The 13,250-nt window shown below is 41.4% G+C and overlaps 1 protein-coding gene across 9 annotated transcripts in view; it reads left to right on the top strand.

The window, feature by feature from the left end:
• Positions 1 to 9,698, top strand: part of DTNA (dystrobrevin alpha) — a 188,962-nt gene extending 179,264 nt beyond the window's left edge. For 6 of the 9 annotated variants that reach the window (XM_074899003.1, XM_074899002.1, XM_074899000.1 and 3 more), the window contains one exon: positions 6,197 to 6,323. Coding sequence is in view for 3 of the 9 variants with exons in the window: in XM_074898999.1 (XP_074755100.1) it covers positions 6,197 to 6,352 (156 nt within the window). In the remaining 6 variants the exon portion in view is untranslated. Of the gene's footprint in view, positions 1 to 6,196 lie in introns of all 9 variants that reach the window. The other 3 variants (XM_074898999.1, XM_074899006.1, XM_074899007.1) reach the window with 1 other exon arrangement.
• The last annotated feature ends 3,552 nt before the right edge of the window (positions 9,699 to 13,250 follow it).

Genomic DNA, 13,250 nt, shown 5'->3' with positions numbered 1-13,250 from the left:
TAAAATGCCCCAATCCAAAGTGCAAGGTGCTCCGCTACTAGCTAGAGTCTGGCAATTCAGAGATAAGGCAAGAAGGTCTATAAATTCCCTGTTGGCACATACGTCATGTTCCTTACACGTGCCAACATAACAGTTGCATCACTGAGTTTAACGTCAAGTTCAGCAATTGTGTTTTTATTCTGGAACACAGGCCATGGCTATTTTCATGAAGTAGCCTGTTACTCTGAACTCAGGAAATGGGAGACCACACACTTCCCTCTTGCCTCATCTGAAGCTGTGGACTCTGCATTTCTGACTTCCTAGGAGAGTGCAGTGCCTCGCTGTGGAGGTGGCAGTGAGATGATGCTGTCCATCCTACTGTGACACTGAACCATGGGGTAACAGGGCCCAAAAGGGAGGCAAAATCAAAATAGGGGTCTAACTCTGGTCTGGAAACTGAGTCTCTTCCTCAAAGCCAGAACTAAAGGCAACCAAAGGTCAACTATCAAATGGGCACTTCAAGTTGGGAGCAGGGTCATGTTCCGATAAGCAAAACCAGTGAACTAGCCTGTGCACACTTTAGCAGGAATTCACATTGTTTGATTTTGTATGCCGTCTTTTATGATTGACCTCCTTATTTATATGGCAATTTTGATGTCAAAATTTGACCCCGTTTCAAGGGGTTTGCAACTTCTGACAACAGTAGTTTGGATGTTAAAGTGTAGACCTTGTGTAAGCAGCTGCCAGTCTTCGATGTTAAAAGCTGTTAGGTATTTCTGAAGCATCTGTCTCAGTGTCTCTGGCAGCTAAAGCCGAATAAATGGATGTGAAAAGCAAATAAATGGCAATACCCAGAGTACTATAAACACCAAATAACTGCTCATAAAAATTCTCCTAACATTGCCCCTCAGGTTAGATTCATTTTCTCAGTAGCCTTGTTAAAAACATGAGCCATGTAGAATTTTCTAAATATTGACAGCCAGAAAAATAAGTTTTCTTCTTCTGTTATGTTGCAGTTGTCAGTTATAGGTCAGGTCACATGAAAAGGAAAATAGATCTTTCAAGAACAATGTATGTGTGTATGGCTATGTATATAGTGGAAATGTTATATGTAACTTAATTACAATTATGAATAACTATTACTTTAACAGATAGTAGCCTTCAGACAAACCTTTTGCAATATTTAGTGAAAAAAAATACTTTTCATTAGTATTATAAAGCTCAGACAATCCTACTTAAGGTTTCCTTTTATGTTAGGAAGCAGTGTTAACATGGTGATGTGGGGAAATGCATACTGCTGTACAGCCTAGCTTGCTTCAAAATATGTATCCTGTCTGAAATTAGAGATCTGAGATGGAGCTACTACCTCATCTTCTGGATGCTTTTGAAACTTTATGAAATCCCATCAATAAGAAATTTTTTAAAGCACTGCGCTCTCATTAATTCCATAGTGAAACTCTTAGCTCCCAGGGGAGCCCTTCAGCCAGTACTGAAGACTGAAACACTCCCAGCAGCTGTAAAAGCCTGGCCCTATTGAAATTAGCAACAGAAATCAGTGAACTTGGCACTTCACCTACATCCACAAAAACAAACTCTGTATTATAGTACGTTGTGATAAATACATCTGCATGTGATAAGCATAGCTTAGTCTTCTCAAGATTCACTCTTTTGTGAATATAGAAGAGTAAAGTGTCTTGTGCATTGTATTTGATACTAATATTTCATAGCCTTGGAAAATTAAATCCAGAATTGTTCATACCAGTCATGATATCTAAAGGGCTTTTTTTGTTTACATTGGCTTCTTGCTTGAAGCTTAGCAATTGCGTCAAGACTTCGCTTCTAAGGTAATATTAATCAATCAAAGATAATACAACTACAGTCAGTGTTATACTGCCTAGATAGCCACATGAGGCAAAAAACCAACAGACTTTTTTATCTCACAACAGTATTACATTTGTTCTTATTTAAAAGAAGGTGGGGAAAATAGAATCAGTTTATTGTAGCTTCTTGTGAGTGATATTGCCACTGGTGGCCAGCCACAGAGTTTTGTTCATTTCCTCATTCATCAGTCACGGAAAGTGGTGTTGATGGCAGTGGATTAAGGCTTTTTACATTCTATTTGCATTTTTTAAAGTGCTATGTACAATTCTTTAGAACTGATTTTGAAATAACATCTATTAAAGCAAATTCCCAAGAGACCAAGTGGCTCCAGTAATATATAAAACATAATTTAATCATGTTTTCAGTTTACTTTTCATGTTAAATGTACTTAATACCACTTATTTTTAATAGAGTAACAGTGATTTTGAGCTTGTTTTCAGCAGGCTCTAGGCAGATCTTGAAATTAGGTGAATGTGTATCTTTGATGTTATTTTGCCTTTATCTCCCTGATAGCAGTTCCTTTTTTTGCCAAGGGTGGTCAATGGGAGCAGAAAGCTTCCATCTCTGAAAGTGGTTAAAAAATTGTCATTTTCAATGAAGAGCTGTTGACTTGTGCAGTGGACATGTTCCCGTGAGACCTCCAATTTCCTAAATTTTCTAAAGCAATGCTTTTTTAGTGCTGATATAGCAACGTGTTAGTTGGTCATGTCTAATTCATTTATATGCATTATTATAACAGAAATGGAGGTGTGAAAAGCTAATAAATATCAGACCTAATGCATCCACCTGAAAAGGAGTATAGGGAGGAGTCTTTATTAGAGGTTTCATTCTCAATTTTTTAATTGTGATCACATTTTTTCTATGTTGACAAAAACATAATATAAGTTGAAGACACGGTTCCATTCCCACCCCAAACCCTTTCACTTGCTCTAAACCTTATGACACAAACTGTGGGGTCTGAGGCTTTGGGTGGCCAGGGGTGTCATTTTCCATTGCAAAAATGACTGAATGGTTTGTATGGAAACAGGGAGAAATTTTTCAAACAGAAGACCCCCAAATCCCTTCAGCTTTTTCATATGAATGCATTGTTAAATTATTATTTATTCAACCTGGCTATTTTTCCAAGACAGAAGTCTTAAGGAGTGACACTTTCACGTTCTTCTCACCTTCTCCCTTTTTCTCCAAACTCTGTTTTCATGTTTGGCAGCAGAGTTTGGGAATATTGCCAAATGTCAGGTGATAAAACCGATGGGCCGAGGGAGATGGTGTGATCAGTCCCGTCCCACCCAGTGTGCCGCTGTGAGAAGGGCTCTTGGTTAAGCCAAAGAGCACAGACGATTTAAGTGCTGTGAAGACACAATTGCACTGCTCTCCATTTTTTTCTGGGAAGGAAATAAGATTTTAGAGCTACTTTCACTGGCCATTGACATTTTCTGCCCTTTGCGACATGGACCTGGGCATTTACTGTTTGGGAAGGATGGGACATAGGATCTGTAGCTCAGGGTCCAAGTCAGGTAACTAGCCCACAGTTAATGGGTGTGTGGGTGTCAGATTTGCTGTGCCCACTGCCCGAGTCACATCTCCCAGCTGTGCCCTGGCTTCTCTTTGGCTGTAGGGCCCCAAACACTGCTAATGAGAGCTGACTGGCTCATGCACTGCGGTTCATTCCTAGCATGGGCTTCATGCCAGGAGGTCACAGAGGTGTAGGTGAGTTGGTTGATTGGACCCTCGGGAGGCCATTTGGTCCAGTCTCCCACCTGACACAGGTCCAGCTCCAACACAGAACCATGTCAGCCGTGACTTTCTCTAGCAAAGACTAAAACCTCCACAGATGGAAATTTCACATCTCTGGGCATGCCCCCCAGTGCAGTGCCACCCTCCACATGTTTTTTATTTTTTCCTAATGTCCAACTTGAACCTCCCAAAATGTGATTTGTCCTTTTTGTGCACTTCAGCACTGCCAATAAGATTTTGGCTTTGTTATCCTTATAACTGCCTTTCAAATAGCTGCTAACTGATCCTCCCTTGCCACCTCTGCCCCAGCCCCAGCAAGCCCAGTTTCTTCAGCCTCTTCCTCCTAAAAGTCAGCAATGCAGTGGTGAAGAAGATACAGACACTAGATGAACTGCTCACACCCATAAGTCATACTGCACTTGCACAACCAGATGAGTCAGCATCTCTTTTGGTTTTTCTTTTCTGAACAAATACATAAAAAACAGCATTATGTGGACCATTCCATTTGAAAATAACAGCAGGCTGACAGCACAGCAATCTTCAAAAATGTCTGCTACATTCACTCTGCTATATTTTGGTTTTCCTCTTTATTTTTGTCCTTAAATCCTCCTCTTTTTAGCATGTAGGCATAAAAAAGCTGTAGAAAAACTGTGACCGAGTTGACTGGGAAGAAGCAGCTTCAGTTTTGTGAATTTAATTCTAAAATTACACAAGTGGTAGGGATGTTTTTTGAAAATCGCTGAATGATAAGTAACAGAAAAGAACCTGTGAATTAAGTTATTAAAAAAAAGTCAAGGCACAGTTTTATAACATGATGAATCATATGAGTCTTAACTTGGAATTAATTCTGGCATTTCCAAAATGCTGCAATGAATTTATAGCTCTGAGGTTCATTAGTACTCATTATTTCTTGTATGAAAATCTCTCTATCCCAAGGCTGGCTGTGGAACAGAGAGAAGCCTTGAGAGAATTTAGAATAACCCTCTCTGCACTCCACCAAAGAAAAGTCATTTATCCAGAAGATTTGAAGCAAACCCAAATGCTTAACAGTACTAGCAATGCATCTTAATGCATCCAGTGTTTCACAAGCCACTCTTATTTTGCTCTTGTGGTTTATAATGATACCATCAAGAAATATGAGATGTACCTATATTTACATAACCCTGAAACTGATTTGGTCTCAGTGAAAATCAGTCTCAGGCATCTGAGAGCTGACCTCTTCCATGCCTTTCATTTGCATTTTTTGGCTGAATTGTGAAGAGCAGAATGTTCCTTTAGTAAGATTTCCAAATTAGTTTGCAGACTTAAGTGGTGCAGATGCCTGTCTGATTTTTAAAAAACTATTCATTTAAAATATGCCTCAGAAAATTTTTATGAACCTCTCATTAGACTTGCAGTGCAAGTTTCCTTTCCATTTATCAATAAAAATGTTAACACTAGGTCTTTTGTAACTGCCTGACACAAGGAGATACTAAATTAAGATCATCATACCGTTTGGCATGCATAGGTATTAAGGAATCGGATGGAAGCGTTTGTGCTTGAATAATTAATACAATCAAATGGTGTCAGGAAGGAGAAGCAGCAAGCTAAACTACCTGACCTCTCTTCAGTCATCAGTTTTAATTTAACTCTTTTTTACTGAAGTAATTTGCATTTCATCTCTCATCTTGTAGACCAGCTTTATGCCTGAAATGAGTAGAAAAGAATTCATGTCAGTGGGGTTTGGTCTTTTATGCTGTTATTATCAGATCTCATGCAGTGCGAATTGCTTTTCTGTCAGAGGTACCTCAAGAGAAAAAGTATGAGCTCCTTAACTTTGAAAGGGTCAAGTGTGTAAATATGCCAAAACTGGAATTACCTGACTGCAGATCCTGACACAGTTCTGAGAAAGAGCAGCAGTCATCTATCAAGCATTTTCCATTACCAACTAAAACTTTGATGCTTCCATTATTTATAGGAATGTGAGGTACTTATTGATACTTCAGGATACAGAGGGAGCATCAAGGAGAAATTGGTGCACCAGCAGATTATGAGGTGTACGAGCTAGAGCACCCAGGATCATCCTTTTAAGTAACTGCATTTCTTTCTAGACATGGGGAAATACACCTGAGCATGTAAATTAAGGTTGAGACATTTACACGTGAGGGGGTGGTTCTGATGGTGAGTGACTCTTAGCTAGGTGGCTAAACACTGTGTGCAAGGGGACTAATGCATAAGTAAGCTGCCAATAATCTATTTATAGAGCAACGTGGAAGGGTAGATGGAAGGGAAAATGGGAACATCTGCAAATCTGTTATCAGTGCAAACCTGGTTACCCCAGGGTCCCACAGCAGAGCAGGCAACAGTCTCACCTGTGTTAAGAAGAGTTTCCAACTTCCCAAGTGCCCTGTAAGTTTCTGTTTACAGCTCAAATACCTATGGCTCACTTACGTAGAATGACTTTTTCCCTTTTTTAACTTTTTCAGGAATAACCCCAAGAATTGGCCAGCTCCTTTTTTCTCTCAATAAAGCACCAGGCAGAGGCTTTACTTGCTCTGCCTGTGTGAGTGCAGCATCTTAAACCAGCACTCTTTAAAAACCTTCCCTAAACATTTCTCAACAGGCAAGCTGCAGTCAGACAGACAACGAAAGCTACGTAAGAACTGATGATGAGGAGAGCTGCTTTCGGACAGATGATGAAGAAAACTCGGCTGCAAACTTCACAGAAGAGTGGAACCAAGAGGTGCAGCGTCTCTTGACAAAAAAATCACATAACTAAGTTCTGAGGACTGTAGCACAGTACTTTTGTTCTAAGAGTTGTAGTTTGTAGATGTGTGTTTTTGACAACCAGACTTTTGTTTAAAGCTAACTTATATTAGCTACATCTTCTGTAACATGACTCATTACCGGTGAAGAAAACAGACTGACATACATACTGCTGTTACAAAGGATGGTGGTATTAATAACTCACATAAACCCTTTGCACATGATATTGAACCTGTTCAGTTTACAATGACAATACTGTTTATAGATAGAAATTTGATTTCTCAATACTTTTGAGATTTTAGTAGATCGGTTTACTATACACTGTACATTTTTTCCACAGAAGAAATAAAAAGCTACAATTATGCATTTAACGCTGAATGATTATACTCCTGAGTGTATATATCTAGTAGCCCAAAAAACAAAGTACCAGACCGTATTTGCAATTTGTTTGCAAGTCTTTAAATTAAGACATACAAAATGTACTAAAATAATAATAATAATTATAATAATATAATTAATAATAATTTTAAAAACCTCTCTAATTTAGGGCTAATGTGTAACTTAGGAATGTTTCTTTCAAAATAATCTAACAAATCAGCCATAGAAGTTAGTGTAAATATTTTTTTTCCAAATAGATATCATATACAAAAGGTGACATTCAAATGATATAGAATCTAGTTTTTAAATCAGCACAGATCTTCTTAAAACTGTGAACTATGTTTTGAAATACTCGTTGCTAAAGCTGTTTATAAACCACAGGTGCCATAAGATCCCTGAACTGACTGATGTTATGTATAATCCTCCATGGTATTGTTTCACTGATGTTTTAGCTTTAGTAAGCATGTGTTCAACAAAACAGCTCTTTCCATCTCTCTGCCCCTCCTCCTCCCCCCCCCCCCCCTTATGTTATTTTCGAGGCCTTCAGCTTTAAATGTACAGGCTTAAAGTGCGCTTGCAACTGTTTTCTTTTTCTTTCCGAATGTGTATTGCCTTAGCCAGCCACCAGATGTTCTGCATGCACTCTTGGAAATGTGTAGTGAGACTCTTTCGGAGCTGGATGGAGAAATAGCTATCAGAGAAAAGCACAAGAAAAGCAGTGGATTTTTTTGAAAGGACAGGCATACAGTTACAGAATTGGAGTTTTGTCCGGTTTAGTATTTTTCAAATATAAAGGCATTTCAGGAGAAAGGGGACTTACCTGGACATTCTGGGTTAGGCAGTGAGACTGCTAGCTGAAACATGTTTGCTCTGCTGTGACTACACACCTACAGATACTCCCGAGCAGGGACTGACACAAACTAGCTGTAATGCCTTCCGCACAGCATATTGCTTGGAAATAAAGGTGACACCTGCATGGCACGCAGCACTGCCATGCAGAGAAATCAGAGCCAGACCAGGAACAGCTAGGCCAGAAGCCGGGCAGTAGCATGGTGCGTTGTTGCGCGCTGGCTGCACGGCCCTCCTGAGAAGCACGGTATGTTTGCTCGGGATGACCTCTGCACTAGTGTAATTTTACTGCCCTAATACAATATCACAGCTTCCAGTGCTGATCTGAAGTGACGCCATCTAACAGCCCTGAAAACAGTAGCGTTTCATACAGATACTTCACACCAGCACAGTTTGCCTACAGCGAGTGATGAGATGCCCATCTAAAGCAGGTTAACATGGCTTGTCTGTCCTCACTTTCGTGGTGACGTGGATGTGCGCTACTGTATTTACGTGAGATTGCTGTGTAGCTCGACCCAGTAAGTCCACTTGTTCGCGTGCACTCTCTAGGCTCGTGGCTGTTTCCCTGGGCATTGTGTGTTAGGGAATGAGTATCTGTATGAAAGAGCTGCTGCCATTTTTCACTTTCCTATTATAGCAGGTCTCCTGTCTGCATCTCCTTGCATATCTGGGTTTGGTCTCAGTCATCCAAATGCATATTAAGGCGTCCAGATATCTTCATGTAAACTTTTCATTTTTGCAGTCACTGGTCTTTGCTCTTGGGGGATGTGCCATCCTGGCAAGGCAGGCACCATATCCTCTGAAGCCCCCTCCTCAACTTCCTCTCAGGAACGGGTGAGCCTCCACTAGTGCCTAGCACTCCACATTTAAAGCTACTCCAGTGAAGCTGTAGATGTTGCTGTCAGCTCAGGATTCCAGGCAAGCATTTCCTGAACAGAGATAAAACAAGCTAGAACACAGCTATATGCAATGGCTGACTAATTCAACCCGTGTCATGTTTAACTGTACCCAGAGTAATGGATCCCTCCCATCATCTTAATGTCTGTGTGCTCATTATCACTATGCTTAAAATAGATGCAATAGAATATATCCATTGCAAGGGCTTCCACACATGGAGTAAGGAAAAAGTTGACTGATCAAGCGCCTTTCAGGCTGTTGTCAACAAGGTGATCCCCAGGAGAGCTCTGGGTCCCTTACTCCCTGGAGATGAAGCACCTCTTACTCGGCTCTCCAAATATCTACTTTAAGCATTTTCCAACTGTTAAGCTGGCTGCGTTTTTGTCCAGCTGGTCTTTGTGTGCTTGTTGAATATTATTTTGGTTGTGGTTTGCGGTCATTAAACAGAGTTACAGAAGAGGTCCTTGGTGTGGGCCCTTTCTTAACTATCAATGGCCCACCACAGCAGTCAAAACTCCGGGTGGTTTTATTGTCACTGGAGGGAAACCAGTGGTTTGGAATCAGGAGACAGGGATATGAAGATGTATAGGGTCCTCGAATGTCCAAAGCGAAGGTGAAGAATGGGTTGTCTGTAAGTAGTAATGTTAACTAAACTGCATAAAAAGGTGTGTGGCCTTTGTTGTGATATAATATGTATTTTCTTATATGCATGAGCCAAATTGTTGCATCATAATTTATCATAAGTGTGTCCGCCTTTACTTTCAGTCATCTTCTCCCATCCTTATTGGTTCTTGGCAATTACTGTAGATAGACCTTGTAAATATTGCAACCCCGGGTTGCTGTAATCACGTTGGTTCAATTCAGCAGACGGAGCTGTGAACAACAAGCACTCCACTGTGTCCTGAAGACAAAAGGGCATTTTTACCTTTGAACCAAAAAAAAAAAAAAAAAAAAAAAGTACGAAGAGTTACATCTTGAGGCTACTAACTGTAAGACATTTTTAAAACTACTGTACTTGACACCACTTGAGACAGAGACACTAAAGATGTCACAATATTCATTGGTATTGTAACAGAACTGCTATTGTATGGGTTTTTTGTATTGCTGTTAAGTATTGTTTTGTGTGTGTGTGTTGGAACCTACTGGGGACATGTTATATTTTGAAGTGATTAAACTATTTAATTGTGTGTCTATATTTTGGAATGGAATTATTTCTTCATTAAAAAGATTTTTAAAAGTAATTTATGGAGCATCGTGTTTGTGGCTTATTTTGGGTTTGGAAGTCCTGTGCCATAGAGCCCAAGCAGGGGTTTTTTTCAGTAAGGAAGGAAAATGAGTCCCTGTGGTGCTGCAAGCCATCTTTGCTTCACTCACCTCTGTGTGAGAGAACCTTCCACCGCTTTTCCCAGCGCTTTGGGTGTGGTACCCATCAGCACCTACTTTCCGTGGCCAAAGCAGTTTCTTTCTTCTTCCTTTCTTAATTCTCTGTCTCTTCAGCAGTTTGACAACCTGAAAATGCAGTTCCCCTGTCTGTAAAACATCTCCCCCCTACTTCCACTTAACAGCAATAAAAATCACCATAAGCAGAGACATCAGGGGCCTGACAGGGTGCCTGGTACAGACTTTTGGGGGAACCTTGGTCCTCGAGAACTTAAACTATCTGCAACAGTGTAATTTTTCTTACCTCCTGTGTTTCCCTGTCCTTGGAAGGAGCAAAACCTTGGAAGAGGTGCATTTTAATGGCTTTACCATACACATTAGTCACGTCATTTTTTATTGCAGAAGGACATGAAGTCTTTGTTTTTCCAATTACACTTTTAAGATGTCTTTCCATGTCAAGTGTTGCTAATTACAACCGGTTCCTAACCTAAAAAGAGCACTGAGATGCAAAGCAAGAACTCTTAAAGCAGCAAGTTTGTGTCCTGTTGAAATGCCTCCGAGCATGGCAAAGGCAGTCGGGAGGCAATGCCTGGCTGTGGTTTTTATGCCCGTGGTGCTGGTGGCGTTCCTCTGGGCAGCTTGTGGAGGTTGTGCTGGTAATGGAGGTGGCAGCCCTTTCCTGCAGATGCGCTGCAGCCGGCCATCGCAGAGCGTGTCCCTGGCAGCCGAAACGTCCCTGGCTGTACACATGACATTGCTAACTGGCCAACTAATCACTGGGGCGGGGACTGTTAGAAGGAAAGCGGTAGTAGCACACCAAAAATACCCTCTATCTACTTACCACACATCCCAGTATCCTGGGAAGCAGATAAAACCCAGCCTGCTGCCTCCTCCTTCAGCTCTGAGTGTTGTGGTAACCCATAAATCACCAGGGTTTATTTGCCTTAATTCCCCTGTCTACATGGTGATGTTCTTCAGTAAAGATGACCATTTTACACTGTAGATTATTTGCCAGTTCTGCTGAACTTTGCCTCCACAATTCCAGTCCAAATTCCTATCCACAGGATTGTAATATATGATGACATACCATCAGCTCTTGGGGATAACTGCTTTATCCATTCATAATCCCAAATTGCTGTATTTCTTCCTAACCCACAATCAGCCTATGGCCTTTGGGGAACAAAGGAGCCAGTGGAAACTAATTTATAGGCAAAGACTGTTTTCCTCTTTGCCTCTTGGTTACTCTAGCTATTTTCTGCTCCCCACAAGGAAAATCTACTCATATACGAAGAAAAAAGTTTCATTTGCAAAAGGAAATAATAATATAAAAATAATAAGATTTTTTTAAAGAAAATATAATTAAGTGGTCTTTAGATCTGGGACGTTGGCACCTTGGCTGCATCAGCGCTGAACTGAGGGACTGAAATCATCTGGAACTTTCTAAAAGCACTTGGGAGTTTTATTCAGCAGCAGACTCATCTATGGCTGCTCTTCCAAAGCTTGCCTGGGAGGCATGTTGCTCAGCAGTTGCGCATTCCCTTGCAAACAGTCCTTAGTTCTTTTAAGAGAAATCACAGAAATACCAAGCTGAGTCCTTCACAGAAATTGGCTAAGTGGGGTGGGAAGAGAAATCTCTATAATTTCACAGTGAAAAAATGCATTGAAGAATTTAATATGCTTCAGGATCATCCCATCTAATACCCCAGATAACCTGCAAATTAAGGATTCCCCTTTGCTTTCTTCTGACTGATTGCCACCCGCCAAACTGTCTGCGGATTATCCCACACTGCCAGCACAGCACCAACACGCCTTTGGCTGCAAGAGTCAAAGCAGCAGAATTAGGCTGCACCTCTCACCGGCTTCTTGTTCCCCTGGGAGAGGTACAAGCCAGTGACGAACAGGCCCCAGACTGGAATAAGCCTTTCTGAGGGTTCACAACTCTGGAGCTTTCTAGAAAATCATGTTTAGGGGAAGCAAACTCCCAGGACAAGGCTGGGGGATGTGCACAGGGAATCACGCAGCCACATCATGCGAACTTTGAGATGAGATGGTTAATGCAGCTTAGTGATAATAAAGACTAAAAATCTAGGCAACATGAAAGAGTAGTTGCTTTTCCATGTCTTGGAAGGAAATGGAGGAGGCCACGGCGCATTTTGTCATTTGTATGCAACATTGCAGAATGTAGTTTGCTATTTAATGCAACATAATTTACCACTAGTGAATTAATTTCCTCATGATGTATATTTTTTACATAGCACTCAGCAGTGGCCAGATGGCAGATGTGTTAGGCCTGCTGCTTGTTATGCTAATTGTCAGCCATAAAGGCCTCCAAGTTAACATTTCTTCTCCTCTGCTTGTTACAGCCCAGCATTGCATGCAGCCTGCATGTTCTTTCACAAACGAGGCACGCTGTAAGTACATGCTTTGAGTGGTTTTCTTATACCTGCTGGGTTCAGTTTTGGCCCCTCTTGGTACATGCCAGTCTAAAAAATATGGGTCAAAGTGGTTTCCAGTCTGGGGATGTAAGTGTGCATTACCTATATTTCTCGGCCTTTGGTCTTTGTATCCCCCAGATCTCTGAAAGCCCCCCCCGACCCCAGCCTGGAGCACAAAGCCTCCCTGCTCCTCCTCCTCCCTCCACCATGTGCACCTCAGTGTGATCGCAGGACAGGAGACTGCTCCTCACCTGCATGATCCTTTTCCTTCTATTTTTGCTGTCATTCCAGTTTCACACCCAGGTGAAATACCAAAAGCTGTTTGTTACCGCCTCATGGAGCAGGGGCTGCTGCTCGCCCGGAAAGCATGTTTCTTACCCTCTGTGAGCATCTCTCTCTGCCCTCCTGTCCCATTTCCCACAGGACCTGCATGGGGTCCAGACTGTAGTTTCTCCTGGGTGGGATCGCTCACTCAGGTCAAAAAGTTTCTTTTGGACATCCAAAACTCCTCTGGTTTCATCCATCTGCCCTGCACACTTACCTCTCCTCCTGCACCCCTCACTGTCATCTAGCCCAAATACACTCCATTTTTTTCGTTTTGTTGTTTTTTAAGGCTATTGACAGTAACCTTAAATCCCCAGCAATGTTATGCACATAACACTGCTGCTCAAGGTGTTCGGCAAGCCTTGAAGATCTACGCTTTTGGCTTTGCATTTCTTTTTTGTCTGCCTTTATGTGAAAAAGCGAGAGCTTACAGGCTTTGTAAGAAGCAGTTTTCATCACCATATATACTACGTAGGTGCAACTAAACTTAGAAAGACCCCAACAGACCTCAGCTCTGAAAAGCCGCTCTATTGTCCTCTCTACAAAGTAGCAAAGTAGTATTTAGTATTTTTAAATGGCACGGTATGCTCCCCAGAGCTGGTTTTACATTTGCTACCTATAACTGCACATTTGCTCTCAGCTCCTTTG

The sequence above is a fragment of the Athene noctua genome, chromosome 2, assembly GCF_965140245.1.
Source record: "Athene noctua chromosome 2, bAthNoc1.hap1.1, whole genome shotgun sequence".
In the NCBI taxonomy this organism is placed as follows: Eukaryota; Metazoa; Chordata; class Aves; order Strigiformes; family Strigidae; genus Athene; species Athene noctua.
The sequence above is the reverse complement of the archived record's forward strand: the minus strand, read 5'-3'. Positions and strand labels throughout refer to the sequence as shown.